Source organism: Balaenoptera borealis (assembly GCF_965194805.1).
Source record: "Balaenoptera borealis genome assembly, chromosome: 2".
Taxonomy (NCBI): Eukaryota; Metazoa; Chordata; class Mammalia; order Artiodactyla; family Balaenopteridae; genus Balaenoptera; species Balaenoptera borealis.
The window spans coordinates 42,322,262-42,348,037 of NC_138867.1; the positions used below are offsets into that span (position 1 = coordinate 42,322,262).

General features: G+C 38.5%; 1 protein-coding gene across 6 annotated transcripts in view; it reads left to right on the forward strand.

The window, feature by feature from the left end:
• ITGA1 (integrin subunit alpha 1) overlaps positions 1-25,543 on the forward strand; it is a 231,151-nt gene extending 205,608 nt beyond the window's left edge. For 3 of the 6 annotated variants that reach the window (XM_082382196.1, XM_082382197.1, XM_082382200.1), the window contains one exon: positions 3,516-8,173. In XM_082382196.1, the coding sequence (XP_082238322.1) occupies positions 3,516-3,560 (45 nt within the window). In that variant the 3' untranslated portion in view covers positions 3,561-8,173. Of the gene's footprint in view, positions 1-3,515; positions 8,174-9,052; positions 10,261-12,980; positions 19,128-19,788; positions 19,847-21,416 lie in introns of those variants that run through there. The other 3 variants (XR_014241839.1, XM_082382199.1, XM_082382198.1) reach the window with 3 other exon arrangements.
• Positions 25,544-25,776: the final 233 nt, after the last annotated feature.

The window sequence follows — 25,776 nt, forward strand, 5'->3', positions numbered from 1 at the left end:
ACTTTACAGGGTGTCCGTGCTCTGTCTGTAATACCTGGCTTTGCCACACTGTGGTACCCAAGGCCCGGCTTAGTGGTGTCAAGGTTGTGCTTGAAATGTAGAATTTGGTTTCTTTGTTCATATGCACCTGTAATAGGAGATTTTACTGTTGATTTCTTTCAGTACGGTCTTCTAAGCACAGCACTTGCTCCTGTAGTTTTAGGACACCACTGCCAAGAGAAGAGGAAAGCTAGAGCTGACTATTTGGATAGAATCTCTAGTTGTATACCTCTTTTTAAAACTAACAAATAAGTTTCAGCCACCTGTTTTTTGGTCATCAGTCTGAAAAAGCATAAGTATAAAAACAAACACATTCTTCCATCCAGGAGATGTTTCGATGACACATTCTGATTGCTTCTTAGATCTTCTTTTTAAGCCCAAAGAAAGATCATTTAACAGCCTTGGCCTGTCCTGACCTGTAGGTATAGTTAGTCAGCAGACACATCAGTGGGAGCTCCAGCAATGAGAACAGTGATTCCACAGTAGAAGGGAAGGGAACTAACACTTACTGAGTGTTTACTATATACCAGGAACTGTTTTAAGCTTTTCCACTTAGATACTAACATCAGCCCTATGAGGAAGACACTCTTATGGACCTCATTTTGTAAACGAGGAAGCTGAGGCATAGAAACGTTAAATATGTTTCCCAAGGCCACATGGTTTGTCAGTTTCAAAGTAAAGATCTGAATCTGGGCATTTCACTTTTGTGTCAACACTATGAGCCCCCTCGCTCTATGTTCTCTCTTGCTTCTATTCACTCTGTTTTCCTTACAACCTTTTCAACTGAGTATTTTAACTACATTTTACCCTTGGGGACACTGAAGCAAACAGAGAGTAACTCTCCCAAGAGTTACCAGCTAGTAAGGGACTGGGTTCAAGCAATGTTCTATCTGCAAAGCCCACCCCTTATCCAATATGTCCCACCGCTGCAGGCTATGAGGCAAGGCTCTTCACTCTGGAGCTCCAGGAATTGGGTTTTGTTTAAGAGGGTCATAAACTCTCTGAAATGTATAAAAATATTTGGTACTGGAGTGAGAACCCCCGGTTGGATTCACACTTTCAGCAGCTCCGTTATACTGAAAAGATTAACTGGCCCTCCTCCTACTCGAACCTCCCTGAAGAATTTGGTCTGCGGTAGGCTCAGAAGAGCTACTCTCATCCCCAGGCATCTTTTTAGACTAACTAGATATGCAGCAGAAACCTCAGGACTATCCTGTCTTCCTTCTTCTTCCAAATCCCACCAGTCTGGAAGTTCATCAAAATTCTCAGTCTGAGACTTTGTGCAGGGAACAGGCCAAAGGTTCCTCCTAGAGGTGGAATTCCATTTCAAAAGGCACAGTCTTTATAGCTTTACCTTTGTAGCATGCATAGCAGAGATTGAAACTTGACAAAATCTTAGTAGGTGCTTAATATACTTGATGTTGAAGGGAGAAGGCTTGTAGAGGACACAGGTTTAAATAGGTTGGGAAACATGTCCTGAAATATGGTACCACACACTAAGGGAGATGCCCAGTCAAGTCAATATAACCAACAGGGTAGAATGAGACTCGGTCCACAGAGGATCCCCGAGAAATCAGATCATTACTCTTAACTTGATCTCATACTGATGTCTGATCCACCCTTGATGATTTACTTACTAATCCCAAAGCTTTGTTCCTCATCCAACATGCATATCCTTAGGGAATGTGGATGGGGAATAGCACTGCCATCTAGTCTTTTATATGTTAATATAAATGTTTCATTCAACATTTATTCTATATTAAAGTCATTGAGTGTGTATTTCTGCCAAGGACTGTTTAATCAGACCTTTGCCACAGGGTTTTGAACTAGGGGGACACAAATAAGATCACTAAGTAAATACAAAAAGAAAAAGAAGGAAAGCGAAAGCTACCAAGAAAGTCTGGGTGCTCAAAACAAACTTAACTTGTTGCAAATGTTGACTAGTATTGGCCCTGTTCAGTTTGAAGCTATAAACTGTATTTTCCTAATCTCCACTCTAATCACCCAACTTCCACTGAAAACCCAATGTTAATAGAATCAGTTGGGTGGAAAAGTTTAGATAACAGAAATTAAGCTTTAAAATAAAGCATTTGACATGTGAAAGCAAAGGAAGGTTGAAAAGAAGCAAAAAGACTTGAGAAAGAAGAAGAAAAGATCAGGAACTGGGCGAGGCAGGAAAGAGAAAAGTCATGATTCACCACTTGCTTTTGTAAAAGCCTTGTCTGATTTATTTTCAGAACATGCAGGTACAAGTTAAAGGGCTTAATGGTTTGTGAATCCAGAACTTTTATAGTTGGCTCAAAGGAAAAGGCCTGATACATGCAGGAGAACTGGCATTCTAAGGGAGACACATTTATTGTTTCTTCATGTTCATTTGTTCTGTTGTCACCTTTTCTGTGACGTCTACCACCAACTAGATTCTGGCATGGAGAAAGACATAAACCCCTGAGTAAAATTCCTCTAATTTAAAACTGCGTATGTTTGACCATTTATGCCCTCGAAGCTCTCAATTGTTCAATAATTATTTTTTAAATATATAATTCCCTTGCATAATTTACCATAACTTCATGATTAAAATGACATGAAAGTACCACACTTTCAAAGAGTTAACTCACTGTCTTTGCTTGAACTATTATAACCCACTCTCAAATTTAAAAAAAAAAAAACCACAAATTTAAAAAAAGAACACTTCTCTAGGACCCTTTTTTAAATTTCTTTTTTTTAAATATCCATTTTAGATTAGAATATTGGAAAGGTACCTTCTAGCTCCTATCCTTATTTTTATTAAACTCTTTAATTGGAAATAATAAAGCACTTGTAATTTTTATGATGCCCCATATCACAAAGCATAATGAAAAGGGACCCACATTCACCACTACGTGAAATTTTTCATATGTTCAATGACTTCATTTTCATATCCAAATGATACAGGGTGTTTTCAAGAGACTCTTTATGTCAAGCCTATATAGACAGATGTGCTAACACATTTAAAGTTAATCCAGACAACTCAGAAATCCTCCCCAACCCCTTAGCCATAGCGTACCTACGAGATTCACCATCAGCAATAATTACCTCAATTTATGACCATCAGTTACTTGATGGAAATTTCTCTGCCACATCCCTGAAAAAGAAAGGTGATGGCAAAGTAGAGACAGTGCCAGCTAACTGCAGTTTGTATGTCTCCCAAAATATTTTTCCAAAACCCTTTAAGTTATTTTGCTACATATACTAGTTTTTACTAGGAGACATGATATATTTAATTTACAAAAAAGTTAAAAATGAAATAACAATTTGATAAATGTCATTTCTTGACATTCAGTATTACTTAATAGATCAATGAAAAAAATACCTCTTGATTATATTATTTGTATGCCCACAATTGCTAACATTTTACTAAACTAAATTTTATCTGAGATTAGTATTTATTACCTAAATTCAAATAACTAATTGTATTATGTTTGGTATTTTCTCAACAGATTGGATTCTTCAAAAGACCACTAAAGAAGAAAATGGAGAAATGAAATATTTTAGAAGAGAAGAAATAATTATTCAATGATCTATCCTCAGGTTTGCCTCAAATATGTGACAAGAAATTTACAAATACAATTAAAGACATAGTCACATAACTCTGTGTAATCCATCAGGGATTAATCACTTAGAAAATGACAGATCAAGCAAGATCCAAAACCAATACATTAAAGATTTATTTTATAAAATGCTGAAAAATATTTTAAAATAATTACTCATTTTTGTTGAGTATTTAAGCAAAATTACAAAGTGTTTTGAAGATGAAAAATAACCTGTACAAATATGTTTATATATTAAATCACCATTCAAAGTATTTAAGGAACACATAAAAAGATTTTTATGATCATTTACTTTCGAAATAATATAAATTAAACTTTTTCCATTGATTCCTGATGGATATCCACATTTAGCATGATGGTCAATATTTGTAAATGCCAAGAAAGGAATTTTACCTGAAAAAGATCTCTTCCCCACATTTAAATGAGAAAAATTTCCCAGGTGGAGTCTATATACAATATGGACTGAAAATAGAATTAAATCACAGAGAATATATTCAGCATCTTTGTGTTGGGTTCTATACTTGGAAAGATTTCTTTCCAAAGTGTTTGGAAAATAGTGCAATTGAGCTGAAATTCTATCTAGGATAGAAAATCAAGATAGACTTGTTTAAAAGCAAGTGCACTGAATGGATTAATTTAAGCTTTTACAGAACACGCCTAATTTTGGTATTGAACTCTAAAACTCAAAACTCTTTTATACTGAAAAAGCACAGCAGTTTTATGTGGCATAACAGTGATTTGTCATGACAAGTCACGTTGTGTGTGGGATATGCTAAAATGGTTTCTGAATGGAACTGACAATGTAGATGGATGCCGCAGAAATGCTGGTCATCTTTTGAACGTGAGGGGGTCCCAGGATGTAACCCAAAGTAGGAATTGTCTCAACTCCTTGGTACATGGTTCATTCAAACCCTCAAGCTGTGAGAGTATGTTTATTTTTAATATTTTTAAAGATATTTAATTTTCCAAATGCAGTTCTTCTTTTTATGAAAAAGCAATATTCCATTTCAGTATTGCATTTTACCAACAAGCCACTGCTTTTTGAGTGTGGCATATCAATGTTTAAATAGATCTCCGGAAACGTATTTTAAAGAATTTCAAGTTTGAAACCTCGCACCAACAGAAAGACATCACACCTTCGTATGAGCTTCTTTGTTCTTGAAGTAATCACCGTGGTGCATCGGACTCTACTGTAGCATAAGCTCCTAGGTTGCTCCATTTCTTAGGGGAAAAAACAATGAATGAATGTACATGTGAACTACTGCTGTAAAATTTTCTGATACTTCTGCAACAACTCCATCTCTCTACCCGATTGACCATCACAAGATCAGAACCTGTACTTATCTGGAAAGTCCTGGGCTCTACTTTTCTCAAAAAGCAGCAAATCAATGGAGAAATTAAATGCCATACATTTAATTTTTAAAAACTAATTTCCAGGGAATTATCTGTGGACTCAGAGGCAGCCTACCTCGTGGCTCTCTACATCTACATCTGAGATCCTGATGGTCAAAGACATGCACCTGGGGAGTGCTGAGGCCCTCAGTAGCTAGAAGAAAGGCTAAGTTTTTCCAGAGATTTGGTATCCTCTTCCTGGCCTGTAATTGCTCAGAAGTGTCCAGTTTTAGAATTTTCTTCATTCCTGCTACTATCTCCAGGTTCCGAAATCATTCTTTCCACCTGTCCTTTCTTTGCCCAACAAAACTGAGGTCTCTCATATTCAGTCACCACGGTACACAACTCCAGTGCACAACCTGCTCTGATCCAAGCTCAGCACATTCTTAGAAATAAATCTAATAGATAAAATTTTTAAAAATTCACACTTGTCTTCTGACTCCTAGGCAAAGTATTTACTGAACCAGGAGTATGCACATTTCAACTAAACATGTTGTTAACCTAAAGGGGAAAAATAGAAAAGATGGCGTTTTTAACATTTTAGAAAAGAGAGGAAGAGCTGTTTGGCCAAATCAAAGAGCTACTTATAAGCTCAGCACAGTTTTTAACATAATTCATTCCTTTTTTCTAAGTAGAATATTAAATGAGCCAGATACCCTATTTCCTTAACATTGTGATCTGTTGAGGTTTATGTATGTATGTGTCTGTGCATCTGTGCGTGTGTGTGTATAAACACACATGCACACACACACGCATGCATGCATGGACACAAATTGGGGAAAAAATACCTCAACACCAAATAACAGAGTTTACAAGAAATAAACACACAAAAGCTACACCACAAGAAAAGTTTGATTCATGCACTTTGCATATAGTTTTCACTTTCATTAATATTTAACTTTAGCATACATTTATGCAACTATCTAAAAATCATAAATGTAGAATTATTATTTTGACTAAATTAATAAGTCAAGAGATGTCCTAAGTTAGCTTTGTACAGATGTCCTAAAACAGAGGCAATGATTAAGAAATATACTAAACTCTTATTATTTTATTTTAAAACATTTAATAAGAAAAGTGATATTTAAGACAATTTATGAGCTTATTCATTAAATTAAATTGCAAAATAGTTTCTTTTTTTAACTTTGGTATTTTTTTAAATTAATTATTTCTTCCACTGTGGACTGAACTATGTATGAAGTCCCTTTCCATACCAAGCCTACAATGGTATATTGGTAAATTATTGAACAACTGGCACTCCCGGAGGAAAAAAATCCCTGATTCGTGTCATTTACCAGTTTTCATGGTCTAACTAGTTTTGTCACGGCCATTTTCAAGCTACCAACATAGCCCTAACCAGCTTGCAGAATTCCTGAAAATGTATTTGTCAGTTCTCATGAACCAGTATGAGCTAGCTTCAGTGCACCATTGAGATAGATTAGATGACAATGATAGATAGAAGATAGATAGATGACAGATGATAGATAGATAGGTATAGATGATAGATGGATAGATATAGATGATAGATAGACAGATATAGATGATAGATAAATAGAAATGTAACATGTATATATATATATATATACACACACAAACATGCACAATACAATCATATTTCAAATTATTCTTAAAACGTTGATCTCAAACCCAGCAAAGTGCTACATAGTTTCCCATTCTTCAATTTCAATTTCTAAAATTATAGTCTTCCTTTAATGTTAATAAAATGATATGAACTTGCAGGAAAAGGAGTTGAAAGCAATATATATGTATATATAAAGGGTAACGCAGTGAAAATCAGAACTACACAACCACAAAGAAGCTGTTTCACTTTCTCTCGGAATCCAGAGCCCTGCAGCCATACTGTGAAAGGTCATCCTTTGTAAATATTTGTAATTTCTATGACCCAGTTTGAATTTCAGTGATCCAATTTGTTCAATTATTTTCTCCGAGCACTAGATTCATGGGCAATTTAATCTCTGAATATTTTTTATGTCATAACTGTGCTTGAAATGAGGCTTGTGGGAGGACATATTTTACAAAATTTGATGTTTACTCAACCACAATAATTTATAATTTTACCTCTTATAAAACCAATATCTAGGCTCAATTAGAAAACAAATATTTGCACCAAAGCAAAAGGTGGTTGCATAGTGCTTGAGTAAACCTGGGTGGAAGGAGAAGCTGAGAGAAGGGCTGGCATGTTCTCTCCAGGCGGCCCCCCGAAGGGCCACCACGGCTTGCACTGTGTGAGGGCTGCCCACCGTGTCTACGCACTGCGCTTTCCTACAGGATATCCTCTCTGTCAAACATGTTGTAATCTGCTCAGTGTGAATTAACTGTCTTGCTCTGCACAACAGTGAGAAAACTAAGAAAGACCCAGGCTCAGAGCATGGTCCGTGTGCCCAGTACAGTCACAGTATTGTTCAAATAAAGAGGCTTCTGGCAAATCAGCCTTTTAAAAATAATAGTATCCTATGTATCCTTCATTGATTTTCAACACTTCTCAAGTCTCCCTCCATTAGATTAGTCTTCTCACCCAAGGGAGATTTTCAAGAAGACTACTAGAGAAAAATCTGTTTAAAACGTGTGCTCTGTTTGCTATGAATACCAGCTTCTGTGATTTGATCATTTACACAGGATGTCAGTCCTCCGTTCCGTGGCAATCTAAAGGGTTGGTATGGTAAATGTAATAGGGACAAAAATGAAAGGCTTGAAGAGGTGAAACAGCTTGAAGAAATTTACAAAGTGTTATTGGGACGGTATCAGCAGCTACGCCAGTGGGGAGCTGGCAGGATTTATCCCTTTGGTGGGTCTCCATCAGCACTCCCCTAATCCCCATCCTCACCCATGGAAATTATAATCTAAAAAATGAAAAGAAGAGCTTTAAAATCCTGGAAATGATGCTACTTTCTAACTAAAATTTCCAATTTAACTGTAAACAGCAGGAATTTTAATGCAAACACAACTTCCAGGTGAATCCACTAGACAGCCCTTCCAATCAGACTGCTGTCTCTAAATACCTCCTACCCAGAAGTTCTGAAACCGCCACTGGAAGTGAACTTTGCAGTGCGTTACTAAAGGCTAAAGGCTGCCGTTTCAATGGAAGCACTGTTGTCAACATCTTAAGTAGAACAATAAAAAGAGAGTTAAAATCTGACATTGTAATCTGGTGAACTAGTATTTTTGATCCTCATATTAAAATTTAACCTTGAATTTAGCAATTCCAAGTAACAGCCTTTAACCATCAACCTTGAGGAAAAGTAAAGAAGCATGTGCCAGCTCTTCAGCCCCAGGTGCATTGTCCCTTACAACATGTGGTGCCCAGGAGGTCCAGTTCTTAACTGATGAGAATGGATCCTCTGCCGCTATAAATGGCCTGAGCTCCCAAATCCACTACATCCCAGGATCAGCCCTCCCACATCAGACACACACGTAAGCACGTGCTGGAATTTTCCCATAGTGAAAAATATACAAGGATAAGTTCTCATTTCTAATGTTGGACTCCTTGCTTTGAGATCAGCTTTTTTTTTTTTCCTTTTAAAATATATTAAAGGCTTTCTGCCATAGCTAATGAGTTCAGAACTTTACGCAAGACTTCCTTGCATTTTCCTCCCATCACAGGCTAGAGAATTTCAATACCATGAAGACTGGGCAGTAGGACCCAGGGCCCATTTGCAGGATATCTCTGCTTTCTGCCTCCCAGCTGGCTGCTTCTCTTCTCAACTGTACAGTGGGGATGTTTGGTTTTAATTTGGGTCTTCTTGGCAAGGCCATTCTAAGCCTGGTACTCCTTGCAGGGCCTTGAGATCTAGATGTTCTTTACTGGTGAGTTGAGGCTTGGAAATCCTTTGATTATCTGACACACCATGGAAATCACGGCAATATACTAGGCAGATACGAGTGACACTCATAACTATGATTATGTTTGATCTTACCATATTTGAAGTCACATCTTGATGAAAAAAGACTAAGTCTGGAATTTCAGGAGCTTTCCTGCAAGAGACTGAGACTCAGTGTTTAACCTTTTATTTCAGTTTGATCTATGCATAGAGATTGGGGACAAAACTTTCAAAAGAAATCTTCCAAATGACAGAATGAAAGGCAGGATTCAACAATCTCCTACAGACAGTCCCTGTCTCCAGTCCTGTTTTTCAAGAAGCGGAAAGAGGGCTTCCCTGGTGGCGCAGTGGTTGAGAATCTGCCTGCCAATGCAGGGGACACGGGTTCGAGCCCTGGTCTGGGAGGATCCCACATGCCGCGGAGCGACTGGACCCGTGAGCCACAACTACTGAGCCTGCGCGTCTGGAGCCTGTGCTCCGCAACGGGAGAGGCCGCGATGGTGAGAGGCCCGCGCATCGCGGTGAAGAGTGGCCCCCGCTTGCCGCAACTGGAGAAAGCCCTCGCGCAGAAACTGGGACCCAACACAGCCAAAAATAAAAAAATAATAAATAAATAATAAACAAATTAAAAAAAAAAAAGAAGCAGAAAGAGGATTGGATGGGGAAAAGTGAGTATCATAATTGTTTCTTTCTGCTACAGAGTAGCCAAGCAGAAGGAAGTCACCACACGGCACACTAATTGTGGCTTTCTGAGAGATCTTAGCATCATAGGTCCAATGACAGGTGACAGTCTTCCTGCCATGCCCCCGAGGTGTCTTGCATTTTGAGAGACAGAAAAAAAAATGTGGGGAGAGGGAGAGGGAGGGGATGAAGCTATTCGTCTTTTATGTACACACCATTACTCCTCAAAAATACTGTAAGCTTCCTTAGCCCACATCATACCTGGCTACAATACTAACACATGTACTTCACACAAGTAAATTGTTGATTAAATAAGAGTAAAAGTATATTCTTAACCTGTCTATTAACTAGGGCTAATTTCCTGAAGTTTAACGTGCTTTGGCTCAAGTAAAAGCAATCATTTGAAGTAACAACAGCTCAGATCTTCTTCGTTTCAGAAGCATTTCACACAGTACATCCCGATACTTAGTGTTTAATTGAGAGACACCACCGCCTTTATTCAGGTTACAAGAGCCCCCCTGTGCGTTCCTTATCAGGAGCACCAGCCTGAAAGGAGATTGGTGTACTGTGTGTTACTACTATTAGGTTGTAAAATTGTTAACAGACAGTGTAAAAAATTGTGTGCATTTTATTAAAAAGTAAAACACAGCATATAATAACTACTGCCCTGAAGCATGTATCATACTCACTCCAATAAACTTTTCTGCATGGTCTAACATAAAGTATATTCATTGCTTTTTTTTTTTTATTTACCTCAGAATAAACTCATTAAAATGAATAGTTTAAGGGTGTGTGCATTTCTACAAGACTTTTATTGGACCAACTCGTTAGAAGAAAATATTTTGATTGCATTCAAGAACAAAGAAGCACGAACTTTGTTGATTCTAGTAATCTATTAAGTGCCTAATTTCAACCCATTTTAAAAAATAAATTGATTATCAGATTACAGTGATTTAAGTTGATATAATTAGAAATAGCTGAGAGAGTAAAAGAGTGTTTTGAATGTCCCATGTATGGTGCATCCTGTATACTGATTTGAGGTCAGAGGTTTGGTATTTTTGTATAATTCTGTCTTATCTTGTGCATCAGCTGTGTATTTTACGTCAAGGTAAATGAGCATCCTGTCTTATATGTTAAATTTAAAAAGATGACTCTTTCAAAGAAGAATGTGACTGCTGTGATTTTAAATACACAAATTTTATCCAAGATTAATATTTCTTCCAATGCACCAACTTTTTTTATTTTTAGCTCCTTGGTAGGTTTTCACTTTGATGCTCTAAAGGGAAAAAACAGAAAGCAAATTAAGTCTGTCTGTGGTGTTTCCTGTATACAATATAGCAATGTGATTAGTCTTTTGCAAACTTGAGACAAAAACCACAGAATCCATTATTACTACATATCTTCTTCTAATGAGATGTTTTATTAATAAATTGTCTGCTATACAATAATAGATTGGACCACATAGTATAAGACAAAAAAATACTAAGAAGTAAAAAAAAAAGTTATTTTCTCTATTCAGCTTATAGTTTAAAGAAATAAAATTATTTCATATATAAGGGCTAGAAGAAAATGCAGGAAGAAGTTTGAGTAGTAATAACACGTTCATCTTGGTTTTTTAATATTTATTTATTTAATTAATTAATTATTTTTGGCTACGTCAGGTCTTAGTTGAGGCGTGTGGGCTTCACTCTAGTTGTGGCGTGGGCTCCAGAGTGTGTGGGCTCTGTAGCTGTGGCACACAGATTCTCTAGTTGTGGCATGTGGGCTCAGTAGTCGCAGCACGCGGGCTTAGTTGCCCCGCAGCATGTGGGATCTTAGTTTCCCGACCAGGTATCGAACCCGCATCTCCTGCATTGGAAGGCGGATTCTTAACCGCTGGACCACCAGGGAAGTCCCGACATGTTCATCTTGTAAAAGGTTTTATCCTCAAACTATGCAGTATGGTGAGTGAGGGAGGTATTTTTATGGAAGACAAAGACTGAGTTTTGAAGAGGTTATTTGTAAGGTCCTGTACCAAATTTGTGTCAGTACATGGCCCCAGTGTGCTGTCTTTTCTCTCTTACTGTGAGGTTAGTAGTTCTTCTCCCACTTCACCATTTGCCCAGGAGGAAAATGCAGTGCAGGTACTAGAAAGAATCTGGATATATTCTCTGTAAAATAAATGACATATATAGAAATTTATTACTTATAAGTCTGGAGCATAGACACAACATTTGCTTTTCTTTCCCTTTGTGATGTCTGATTATAAAATTAATGTGATAATCATAAGCAGATTTCAGAAACAATGTTCACCAAATACAAGTGAACATTAAAAGGGATGGAGGTGATTTCTGTGTTCTTCTTTAGAATAGCTATATTATTTGAATTATTTTTAAATAAATATAAATTTTTAGGTCAGAAAAAAATCATTTAGGGTTAAAGGGAATATATTCACATTGTAAAAAGTTTGGAATTCAGAAAAATGATTGTAAAACAGTCATTACACCAGCACCAGAAATTACTAACATTAAGTTGTCTTGTTTCTGAGCAAACATGTTTATTTTTTCCATATTTCTATTTTGACATACTTGAAATCACAGAGAATATGGTTCCCTGTACTTTAAAAAATTTTCACATTACATTTCTTAATTTTTTTTCACATTAAAAGGGTGATAGCCATCAAATTCTTTCCTTCATTCTGGAGTTGACAACAGGGAGGAAAATTACTCCCACATTCTCTCAAGTTAATAACCATTATACACATATACACATGCCATACTAGAATTCTCCATAGTCCAAGTGTCAAATAATTACTTCTTTAACTACTTCTTCAAGCAGCAGTGGGGCAGGGTAGAGAGCAAGGAGTAGATAGGGAAAGATGGGAAAGGTAATCTCACTAAGAATAATAGCAAATGTGGCCCCATTTATCATGCAAAACCAACTGGGTTATTTTTTAAACAATCCTAGAAAAAGAAAGAATTTTTTCCAAAAACAAGGCCTGGCATCAGTATCTTACAAGCTTAACAAAAAGAAGTCAGTGAAGGGGGAACAGAGGAACAAATGAGCTAGGAGACAGATAGAAAACAAATAGTAATATGGCAAATGTAACTGAACATATCAATAATTACATTAAAGGTAAATGGTCTGAACACTCAAATCAAAAGTCAGAGATTGTCAGACTGATAAAAGAAGAAGGTCCATCTGCATGTCCTCTAAAAGAGACAGATTCAAAGGCACAAATAAATTGAAAGGAAAATTATAGGGAAAAGATATACCATGCAAACAGTAACCATAAAAAAGCTGGGGGTGGCTATCTTAATATCAAATAAAATGAACTTTAAGATGAGTGCAATTCCAGACTTGGGAAGATTCTATCCTTATGAGGGAGAAGGAGACCCCTGGAATTCCTCTAAGTATATAGAAATCCTAGATTTATACTTGAGTTGACTTTGTTGTCTTGCAGGTTTTCAAGGACTCATTGGTGCCTGAAATTAAACCTCTGTGTGGATTAGAGCCGAATCATGGATTCATCTCACTCTGAGACTTGAGTCTTAAAAGTGTGTAGCATCCCTGACCTGCACAGAGTCTAGTTACAATGATCCAATTCCTTCCTGATTTCAGAAATAATAGGGCAAGCACCCAGGCTGCCAGCCACTTCACAGATGAATGCTGTTTGGTCATGTGCCAGAGTTCTAGTTAGTACTTGACTGGCAAGTACTGGCTTGAATTAATAAAAGCAGCATTGAAACATCTGCAGGTTTGGTCTTTAGCTGCCATTTCACCCAGATATTTTTGTTGTTGTTGTTGTTTTTGTAGTATCTTTCAACTGAGTATGTGTGGCATGAATTCATTTAGATATCAGAATCTCAAATGGCATTCCAAAGGCAAGAGTGGAAAAGCCCCAACCTGGAAAATAAAGAATAGCATCCAGAATTGACCATTAGATGGTAATTAGTGGAGCTGGAAATTAGCCATGCCAAAGACTCTAACCGTCCTTGATGAAAGGCCCAGGGCTTTTTAGTTTTACATGATGAGTCTCTCATTTTCTATTTTCTTCCTTTACTCTCAGACTTTTCTATTCTATTTGCACCCAAGTACCATCTGTTATTCCTTTTCACACACTTCTCAAACCTTTCTTTCACTCCTGCCCATTCTGCATACCTCACCATTAGAAGGTGGGTAATTGTGCAAAGATTCCAATTAGTGTATTGTTTGACAGCACCTCAGTTTTCTACCATCTAAGATGGACCACATCCTCATGAATGAAGACTGTATATTTAAATAGAGTCATTTGTATTCTGCAAGAGGTTTACAGTTGGGACTTGCAATCAGGTAGTTTTATTTTGTTTTGTTTCCTAATAATTTTTTTATTGAAGTATTGTTGATTTACAATATTATATTAGTTTCAAGAGCATAGTGATTCAGTATTTTTATAGATTATACTTATTAGAGCATAGTGATTCAGTATTTTTACAGATTATACTTCATTATAGGTTATTACAAGGTAATGGCTATAATTCCCTGTGATATACAATATACCCTTGTTGCTTATCTATTTTATACATAGTAGTTTGTATCTCTAAATCCCATACCCTTAATTTGCCCCTCCTCTCTTCCCTCTCCCTATTGGTAACCAGTAGTTTGTTATCTATATTTGTGAGTCTGTTTCTGTTTTACATATACATTCATTTGTATTATCTTTTAGATTTCACATATAAATTATACAGTATTTGTCTTTCTCTGTCTGACTTATTACACTAAGCATAATATTCTTGACGTCTATCCACTTTGCTGCAAATGGCAGAATTTCTTCTTCTTCTTCTTCTTTTTTTTTTTTTTTTGATGTGATATATATCACATCTTCCTTATCCATTCTTCTGTTGATGGGCATTTGGGTTGGCTACTGTAAATAGTGCTGCTATGAACATTGACGTCCATATATCTTTTCAAATTAGTGTTTTCATTTTGCCCAGATGTATACCCACGAGTGGAATTGCAGGATGTGAAGCAGGTAGTTTTGCATGAAGCTGATGAGGCTTGGTGAAGTTTCCCATTTTACTAAGAGAAAAGGGGAAAAAGGGAGGACACTAACATTTATTGCCTATATCTCACATGCCAGACATTGGGCTAAGGAATTTGTCAACATTATGCTTTTTAATTCTATCAATAATACTAAGTGGAGATTGACAGCAAAGGGCCATGAGAGAAATTCTTTAGCGCGAAGGAAGAGTTCCCCATTGTGTTTGTGGTGATAGTTACATGACTGTATAAATTTGTCCTAACTCTTCAAATTGCACACTTAAAATTAGTACATTTTATTGTAAAGACATTATATCACAACAAAGGTAAGAAAAATAAGAAGATAAGATTTTTAAAGGGAAATTATAAATATCTAGACTGATGGAAAATCAGCAACTCAAATGATGAAGCTGGGTGACAGAAGCAGAGAGCGTTCTTGGGAACAACAACAACAAAAATACTGAAAAGGAAAAGACCCACTATGCATATAATATTTAGAGAGATGGAAAGGTAGAGATGAAAGTAGAAGCAATAATCAAGGAAATAACAGAAGGAAATTTCCCTGAACTGAAAAAAATTTAGAATTTTCAGATGAAAGAGGCTCACCAAGTTCCAGTCAAGATTGTTTTAAAAAGGCACAACCTTAAATATGATCTGAAGAGAAACTCTTATAAGGTTCTCAGGAGATGAAGACATTAGGTACAAATAACCCATCTCCAACTCTTTCTGGAATTCCCCAAAAGGCTATCTCATGCTCAAGAATACAGCTTCTTTGTTATCAAGGGGCATCTGCCATTTTCTTCCTCTAGCTCTTGCTCATGGCATGTCCTGCCGCTGGCATCCTCAGTACAAAGATGCTGTGTTGTCTTTACTTCTGAAATGAGGATGAAGGGTGGGAGGGAGGCTCAAGAGGGAGGAGATATGGGGATATATGTATACGTATAGCTGATTCACTTTGTTGTACAGCAGAAATTAACACAACATTGTAAAGCAGTTATACTCCAATAAAGATATTTTTTTAAAAACACATAAAAAAAAGAAAAGAAAATATAAGTCTATAGAAAAGGAGATTGCAGGGGTGTGTGGGGGTTAAATTCTAGGTTCCAGAAATGACATCTGGGGAAGGAGCTGTGGTGGACGTGGACTTTAGGATGCAATTTAAGGAAACTAAATGCCAATATTAATGCCACAATGTCTAGGAAAGGAAAGAAGAGAGACTAATTATTCATATTTAATCGCATCTTTAAAAGGTATTTTCAATCTAGGCCCATATGGCTTCCTTGACTAGAAACTGATGAAACAGAACGGATATTTCTCTTATATATTTACTTGTACTGACCAGGCTGAAATGCTCAGATCCTAAATGCTGCAAAAACGACCTAATACATGTATGTGATTCTTTTCCCTATTGTGCAGTTTTGAAGAGTGTAAGCTGGGATTTTGTATCTCAGAGTGTAATTTGGTCCTGCAATATACTGGAAAGAGAATGGATTTTGGAGCCTGGGGGACTTGGGTCCACATCTCCGTTCTGCTGTTTACTAGCTGTGCATTCTTGGGCCCTGTTTCCTGACCTTGGCCCTCTAAGAATAAGCTTCTTCACTCACACAATGGACATCATAACAATAGCTCATAAAGTTGTTATGAGAAGACAAAAGAAAATAAACTTAAAATAATAATACATGTGGCATGTCATACATTCTCAGCACATGGTAGACAGTCAAATAATTATCTCACTGCCCTCTTCTTAGTGAGATATATAGATTTTAAATTTCTGTAATAACTTAGGACAACAAGAAAATTGTTTTTCCTTTAGATTCCAAGTAACTTATTTAAACTATTTCAAATGTAATTCCCACTGTAGTTGACATTAACAAATATTTTTTTAGTCAAAAATAGACACATTTTCTTTTTGCCACAGTTTATAGGACATACGTCTATAGTTTTAAGCATATAGAAATGGCAACGGTTAGTTTTGGTTTTGGTTCAAATTAAACTGTGTGTCAATGGATAGAAAGTGATTCAGCAACCGGTTGATCTAATCTTTTCTAATCAGCACTGATGCTTGTCCCCGACCTTCCCCTCCATCCACATGTTCATCTCCGCAGCCTACAACTCAAAGAGAAACGCAGGAAGTTCTGTTGCTTTGCTGCAATTACCGAGAGCCAGTAAGAGGAGCATATAAGGAAACCCTACTTTGGGGGCTAGGGGTGGAAATAGACTATAAACAAAAACAAAAGGCAACTTACATGCAACAGTGCATACAGGCGTACATCAGAGATACGGCGGGCTCAGTTCCAGACCACCACAATAAAGCAATAATGCAAGAAAGCAAGTCACACAAATTTTTTGGTTTCCCAGTACATATACAAGGCATGTTTACACTCTACTGTAGTTTATTAAGTGTGTAATGCAATTATGTCTCAAAACCCCTCATGTACATACCTTAATTAAAAAATACTTCATTGCTAAATAATGCTACCCATCATCTGAGCCTTCAGCAAGTCACAGTAGTAACATCAAAGATCACTGATCACAGATCACAACAAACATAATAATAATGAAAAGTTTGAAATATTGTGGGAATTACCAAGATGTGACACAGAGGCATGAAGTGAGCAAACGCTGTTGGAAAAATAGCGTCGATAGACTCACTCGGCACAGGGTTGCCACAACCTTCAATTTGTAAAAAACGCAAACCTGTGAAGTGCAGTAAAGAGAAACGTGATGAAATGAGATCTGCCTGTAATATACCAAGCATTTGTGTGTAACCCATGGGTTCTCAGGCATGAGAGCAGTTATAGAGGCATAGAGTAAATGGATTGGAGTTTTACAATAAGATTTCTCTGAATCAAGTCCTGTTTAGAGATGTGTAGGACCCCCAGACCTAAATCTTTCCTCTGATCTTCTGTGGGTCACTAGAATGTAGATCTCACAGATATCAATCAGCAGCAAGACTGTCCTCATTTTCCTTTGCTCCTCTTACTACCAAGATGGTCCAGACTGCATCGTATGGTGCCCAGGTCATAGTTGGCTTCTTCTGCTTTTGATATTGATCATTTGGATATGCTTGGTGGTGTTAGGGGGGAGGAGGGTGCTTTTCCCCTCTACCCTCTTAGGGTTCACAGCCTGGACCCCTGTGAATTTGACTGTCAAAAGATAGAATAACAAGGAAAAAAAAAGCCGAAGTTTATTAACATGTGCATGGAGCATATATATGGGAAACTCAGTGATGAGTAATTCAAAGGTGTTGGTTTGCAAACTGGTCCCTTGCCATTTAGGAAGGCAAGGAGAGACCAAAGAAAGAGGCAGGCCACTTCAGGTTGGTAGGTGGCAGATTTAAAAAGCAAGGGAACTTCCATTCAAGGCTTGCCTTGGGGCCCCTGCAAGATGAGTAGAAATCCACACTCACCTGCCAGAATCATAAAAGTTTATATAGAGGCCTTAAAGAGGTTCAGTCACATACACAGTCCAGTTGGTCTCAACAGCACATTAGTCTCTCAAGGCTGCATCCCTGAAGGGGCTCCTAGTGTGGGATAAGTGGGTGGAACACACATTCCAAGGACAGGGGATGAGGTGGGGAGCCTCCAGTTGCCTGTCCAGCTTGAGGATCAACCACTGGTCACATCTGCTAGATGACCTTCTCCAACAGGAGGGGTGGTTAGAACTTGGGGTTTATATAGCATCTTAACAAAGCACAATAATTTTGTAGAGAAATGACAAGACAAAGGAAAAGTAGTTTAGGCTTTTATGGGTTGCAAACCGTGGAAAGGTAAATATACAGGGAAATGAAAGAAAAGGGCTAGTTAATAAGCCTTGTCATATAGGTTTCTCTGGTGCCCTCTTTTGGTTGGAAAGTCTAGAGCTGTCTCTGGTGATTAAGAATTGTCCTGCACTTCCTGGTATAGAGGAGAAAGCAGAGTCTTTCTTGAGTCTGTTTATTCTCAATTGCTTTGGGCTCAAAATAATCTTTATGTCAAAGTGGCATGCTCTGTGGTGGCACACTCTGAACCACTTCTGTGGCTTCTAATTTGTAGTCAGTCCCTCCTCTTGGTTCATAATCCAGGCTGTGTTTGCTGAAATGAGGAAGCTATCTACCACACCACTTGTGGTATAACTTAGCCAAAATACAGCACTATCTTTTACTCTATTCCTAGTATGATACTACCGTTTACCATCCTCTCTGTAATCCTTTTAATATGTCCCCCCCCACCCCCTGCTCTGGGATTTAGAGCTGACACCTTGCTTTACTCAAATTAATATCTGCCCCTGAAAAACCCCGTGTTTCTTGGATTAATATTTCACACCTGATTTATGTACTGGGGATAGTTCCTCCCCTGGATGTGCGGGTCTGTAAGATTAGCCCTCCAGACTTTGGATCCTCAAGTTAGCTTGCCTCCTGTGAGTACATCCTCCTTGCCCTCCAACCCCACACACAAACATGCACACATGTGGGAGCACACACACGCATACACACATACTCCTACACAAGAGTGTTGGTACTTTAAAATTTTTTTTAATATTATTTAAAAGTTTATTCAAAATATAAATATGTAATGCCAAGACTTATCAAATCATATAACTTAAGTATGTACAGTTCATATGTCAATTCTACCTCAATGCAATTATTAAAGAAAAAACAAATATAATCACTATTATAATTTTCTGCTTAAAAAAAAATATATACATATATATAAGTATATGGCAGGGGTTTGTGCTCGGGTTGGAGCTGAGATTTAGTCATATGTGTCATGTGGAATTAGGTAGCTGGGGAAGGAGAAGGCGGAGAATGGAAAAGAACAGAAGCCAAGATTCAAGGAAGTATGATGGAAAAAATGCTGAGCCAGACTCAGAAACAAAGCCAAGGGTCAGGAGGAAATAGTGTCTCTGGATATAATGTGGTAATTTGTCTGAATGCTTTGACACTCAGCCTCCCAGTATGCAGATATGCACCCTGGGGGAGGGGGAAGGAAGTATGGTCACAGGTAAATCTCACTGGCTCTGGGTATCACACTGGAGCAAAAGAAAGCCTTTTGGGGAATCCCTCTAAGAAAATGTCAAATTGAGAGGAGGTTGCAGCCTCCTCATTTTTAGGCAGATTCATAAGCCAATGTGGCAGCATGAAGTCTGAAGATATCACAAGAGCGAAAGACAAATACGGACAATCTAAAATGTGTAGGTATATTGATAAGTGCAGAGAACTGAGAAACATAGAAGTATTTTACTTTTGCTTATTTGTTTTGTTTGTTTTTTAGTTGAAATGTCTCTTACTTTTGGACATTATGCAACTCAACCAGCACCTGGACACCCATGGTGAGTCAAACTCAGTGGATCCTGAATGTCACTCAGACTTGTCATGGATTTACTGGGTGACATTTGAGGAGTCACTGGTTACTTCATTTCAAAACTTTCAGGACTTAGAATTTCACATTCATTACCTTTTTCAGGTCTAGGGAGAGGAATATCAAACTGTTAGGGAATTCATTTCAATTTAGTAACTATTTTTAGGAACTTATTTGCTAGATCTCTTGTGATATAAACATATATTTAAGAGATCTAGCATTTAAGTAAGAAGGAGTATACACATGTAACTAAATTCAAGTCACACCATAATACATACAAAAGAAAGATTTTTTTTTTTTAACTGTGGGAGATGGGAGCCAAGAAAGAATAATTCATTATGAATAAAGGGGATGGAAAGGCTGGGCAGCTAATACACAATTCTATTGGAGCCTTGAAGTAGAATTTTAAGAAATGCAGAAAAGGGAGAAAACTATTCCAGGCAGAAAAAATCGCTAAGGAATTAGCAAAGAAGGGAGAGGTCAGCCAGTGAATGGGTGAATCTGCCCTAAGTGTAGGGAGGAACCATGAGATATGGCAGAGGCAGGTTGGGGTTCAAGTGGGAGCTTAAACGCTAAGGTACTTGAACTTTTTCTGGTAGACGTCCAAAGATTTTCAGCAGACCAATCCTGCATTTAAAAAGAAAACTGTGATGATGGTATAAAAAGTGGTTTGGAAACAGGGATGGAGAAAGCACAGAGAGATGATTTAAGAGACTGTCTCGTGGTACAAGATCAAAAGGGCTTTAAAGAGAGTAGCAGTGGAACAGAAGGTAGGAGATGACATCGATAACCAGGGTAGAGGGTAAAGAGAGAACTGATAAAGTGCGGTGGCCGGGAGGCCTGGTGGTAGCTCTGAGGACAAAAAGCAGAGGTTTCTGGTTTAAGTGAATGTATACATGGAAATGAGATAAGCAGAGAAGAGCCTGATATGAAGATAAAAAGAGATCAGAAGGGAATACCGGGAAAAACTCATCTGAACCTCCTCCCCCAAAACTCCTGCCTAGAGCTGAAGGAAGGAATAGAGTTCTTAGCCGTTCTCAGAATGTGGTCCCTGGGTGTCTAAAGACCCTTTAAAGTGATCAGTAGGTCAAAACTACTTTTATAATAATACTGAGACATTAGTTGCATTTTTCAATGTTTTCATGTTTGCCCTGATGGTGCAATGTGATGGTGCCCTGATCTTGCATTGCAAGAACAATGATTAGTAAGAGTAATCATTGCATTCTTCAACACTGAACACCAGCAGAGAGAGAGAAAGAGGGCGAGAGGGAAAAGAGAGAGTGGGGAAGGAAGAGGGAGGAGGGAGGAAGAGGAAGACAGAGAAGGGAAGGGGAGGAGGGAGGAGAGAAGAAGGAAGGAAGGAGGGAAGGAAGGAAGAATGGAAGGAGAAGAAAGGAAGGAAGGAACGGAGGGAGGGAGGGAGGGAAGGAAGGCAGGCTAGTTTTACTTGAGAATGTCCTTGACAAACCCATAAAAATTATTACTTTTATTAAATCTTGACTCTTGAGTACATGTCTTATATTTTGCATGAGGAAATCCAGGTAGTACATACAAAGCACCTCTGCTGCACACTGAAGTTGAACGATTGTCTCAGGAATGAACATGGAACACCAGTTTCACCTGAAAGAACAACTGATAGACAAACTATGATTATCCAGACTTGGGTATTTCACAGACATTTCTCAAAAATGAACAAAGTGGGCCTTTCATTTCAAGTGAATCAACCGATAGTCTATTTTGCCAATGATAAAATTCAAGCTTTCAAATGAAAATTAGAGGTTTGGAAAATGTGTATCTGCCAGCATGAGCTTGACAGCTTTCCGATATGGAAAGACTTTTCTGATGAGATAGGTGGCGATATGATTTTTTTGATATCGTATAATGAAATGTATCAACAAAGAGCTGCATCACTCCATGAACTAGTGTTTTCCGAATGAACAATGCAAGCACAATGGGACAAAATCTTGCATGAGATCTAGTCAAAATACTCAACAGACCAATGAAGTTTAATGCACCAGGTGCTGGAGGAGGTCACCGAGAGGATAACGGTGAGCTGGACCACGGCAATTTCACAGGCTTTCCCCGCCCCCAGTACATTCTACCCACTGTTCCCACAGCAGGAGTCACTCCAAGCCTTGAGAGATTAATGTTACTGAGACCATCTGAACTGTACATGTGACTGAATGCTATTAAGGCCTCTATGTAAACTCATCATCTTGCAGGAGGGCACAGAGATCCACTCATCTTACCCAAGTCAAGCCTATTATGCAAGTTCCCTTGCTTATTAAAACTGCCACCTACCAATCTGTAGTGGCCTGCCTCTTTCTGGGGTCTCACCTTGCCCTCCGTGTGCTGACTGTACGCGCATGCCCAGCTGAAGGATCAATGGTCCTATCCAGTCTTAACCAGCTCAGCTTGAACTAGATGCAGCTGACTCCACGCGGAGTCCTTCTAAATTTAGCATGTGTTCCTTATACAAGAAAGTCTTCCAAGATCCTCCAGGTCTGAGTCAGATGGCCCCCTTTGTGACCCTAAGCTACTCTCTGCCTGTATCTATTGGAAGTTATCCTGCGGCTGGTGGTTTATTCCCCCATCTCCCCCACTAGATTATACCCTGTGAAGGACCAATTTCGAATTTCACCCAGGGTACTTCCCAGGTTGTCAAACCAGCACTAGGGTAGGAAAAGTTCATTGATATGGCTTCCGGTTTCACACTGCAACTGTTACCAAACCAGGTGCATCTTGTCCGACCCGTGGCAAGCCAAAAGGCTGAGGCACAGAGGTTTGCAGCACAGTGAGGGTTTATTTGCAAGGCAGCCAAGTGAGGAGATGGGAGAACAAATCTCAAGTCCACATCCCTGAAGGCAAGGGGCTGGGGCTATTTATGGGATAATGAATAAAGAAGCAGGGTGGTCTGAAGCATGGGGAGTTGGGGAGCATGGGGAAATGTGATTGGAAAAAGGTGCGGTAATCGTTGTTCTGCACAAACATAAAGAAGCTACAGGCCTCTGCACCTTCCAAAGGTCACCCAGGACACTTGCCCAGTTGAAGGATCAGTGGTCCTATCCAGTCTCAACCAGCTCAGCTCAGACTGGACACAGCAGACGCTAAGTTTCTAGAAAACAACTCACTGGGGCAAACATCTTATGGTTTAGGCTACGTGCAGCTTGGAGGGCATGCAAGTCTTAAAAAGACTTTGATGCGTGAAGGCAGGTGAAATGGATTTAACCCACAGTTTCACAACTAGTCTTTTAAAAACACCACCTGTTGAATTATGGTGCAGTATCAGAGGACTAGGCACAAGTGTGTTCTATTTTTCCAGCTATAAATCTGTGCGATGACAGATTAATTCATATAATTTCACCAAAACTACGTATCTACAATGGATTGACTGCAGAAGCAGTTAAGAGAATCCAAGTGTTTTTTAAGCCAGATATTAAAAAGTTTGGCAAAAATGTAAAACAATGTCATTTTCTCGTGAATTCTTTTATTTTGGGAAATAGAGTTATTTTTCATAAAATGTATTATTTATGTTCACATGCAATAGTTTTATTGTTATTTTAAGATGAATTAACACATAAATATTGAAAAATTTATCCATTTCAATTTCTTCCATGGTAAACATTGATAGAAACAATTCACATATACAAAAGTTCTTTGGGATCCTCAATATTTTTTTCCAGCTCTATTGAGGGCTAATTGACAGTTAAAATATGTACATATTTAAAATGGACAAATTAAGTTTTGATACACATATACATTGTGAAATGATAACCGCAACCAAGCTCATTAACATATTCATCACCTCATAATATTTACTTTTCCTGTGTGTGTGGTAAGAACACTTAAGATGTATTCTCTTAGCAAATTTCAAGCATATGAGACAGTATTATTAACTATAGGCACCATGAGGTACGTTAGATCTCCAGAACTTGGTCATGTTCTAACTGAAAGTTTGTACCATTTGACCAACATCACCCCAAATTCCCCACACCCTAGCTCCTGGTAACCACCATTCTGCTCTCTGTACAATAAGTTGACTTTTTTAGATTTCACATGTGAGATCATACAGTATTTGTCTTTATCTGGCTCATTTCACTTAGCATAATGTCTTTTAGATTCATCTATGTCACTGCAAAGGGCAGAATTTCCTTCTTTTTTATGGCTGAATAATATTCCATCATATATATAATCACATTTTTTATATTCATTCATCCGAGGGATCCTGAGACCAAAGGGTTTGAGAAGCCCTCCCTTAATCTTATTTCCAGCTCAGAATGTGGTGTCCAGAAAAATTACACCTAGGCAGGATATTTCCTAGGAAGTTTAAGGCAGAAGTTCTCAAACAGTTCTGTGTCAGGAACACTTTACACTCTTAAAAAGTTAATGCGGGGCAGGAGTTGGCTCTTTGTCTCTTGAAATTTGAAATTGTTGCCTGCTCTGGAAAAATATAGCTCCTGATTTATCCTGTACCTCATGCCAGGATGTTAATTTGTCTGGTTCTGAGCACAAAAGCAAAGAAGGGTGCATTTTCCTCTCCAGCGCTCTGAGACAAAGCACAGATTCCTGTCTCACACGAAGGGAACTCTCCTGCCTCCCAAACAAGGGTCTGTTCCAAACACTTACTCACATTTCAGTGAGTCAGAAGGAAACAGACAGATATTCATCTCCCTGAAACCTGGCTGACTTCCTGCAAGAAGTCTGTGAGGAGAGCCACGATTGGGTGTCAGGGTTAGCGAGCGGCCACCTACAAATTCTCAGGTGCTATGCGGAGTCTTAGTAAGCAGGTGAGTACCATCGACAGCGCAGAAAAAAAAAATGCCTTCAAGTGTTTATCAGGATTAGTAAGTAGTAAGTGACAGATAAGAAAACAGGAAACAACCAGGGGCCATAGATTTTGGTTTCAAATGTATTGAGTTTATAGTCATGATTTATAAGCAGTAGCATCTGATGAATACCAATTTAATACTTTAACAATTCGAAACTCCAGCCCTAGCTATGGTAAAGGGGAGCATTTGATTTTTACCAGTTAAGTCCTTCCCATCTTGAACCACTTTGCTTCCTAGTGGCAGTATGCCATTATGCCAGTATCCCATTCTCCTCATAGTACCTGCTCCATAAAGATTTGGAATTGTGATAATAACAATGATTAGACCAGCAAATCCTTAAGTTTAGTTTATTAAAACTTTTGATTACTTCATTAAAGTCACCGGAAGGATTCTGGTTTCAACAATGTGCTGGGAATTTGTGGGTGAACTTTCGGAGGAAAAATCAGATTTAGAGAAAAGTGAATATTCTGTTTCTTAGGTTGGGAAGTAAAAATCTCAGAAGTGGTTATGGAATGTTCTCTTTCCAGATCTGAGCCTGAAATAATGGAAGAAAATGCTCACGATGTAATGTAGACAAACAAAGAATCACGAGTTCATACGGGGGTTCTCACTCTTTTCTGTGTCTTGAAGTAAATCGCTTAAAGTTGGCAATCAAATCAGCTCCTTATTTGGAGAGGAAGGTATGAGGATTTATAACACACACACACACACACACACACACACACACACACACACACACGGCGCTCTTGCAGCAGCTCTTGCTTAAATATCACTTCGGGATAATCGTAACTTGTGGGCAGATCTTCTTTCCTGTCGAGTTAGTTTCTAACCTGGTCCTTCTGCGCTTATTTTTGTCCGTTTTTCCACCCACTTGGGAAAGACAGAGAAGGCATGCACCGCGCAGCCCCTGAGAACTGTGGCTGAGGCTCACGGCTCCCCCCAGCCCTCCCACCCCTGCCGGGAGCCGGGAGCCGGAAGGCCTGCACGACGGCCGGGGCCGCTCGGGGACCACGGGTCTCCCGCGGGCCGGCGTCAGGCTGTCAGCGGTGGGGTAGGGACCGGCTAGCTTTCG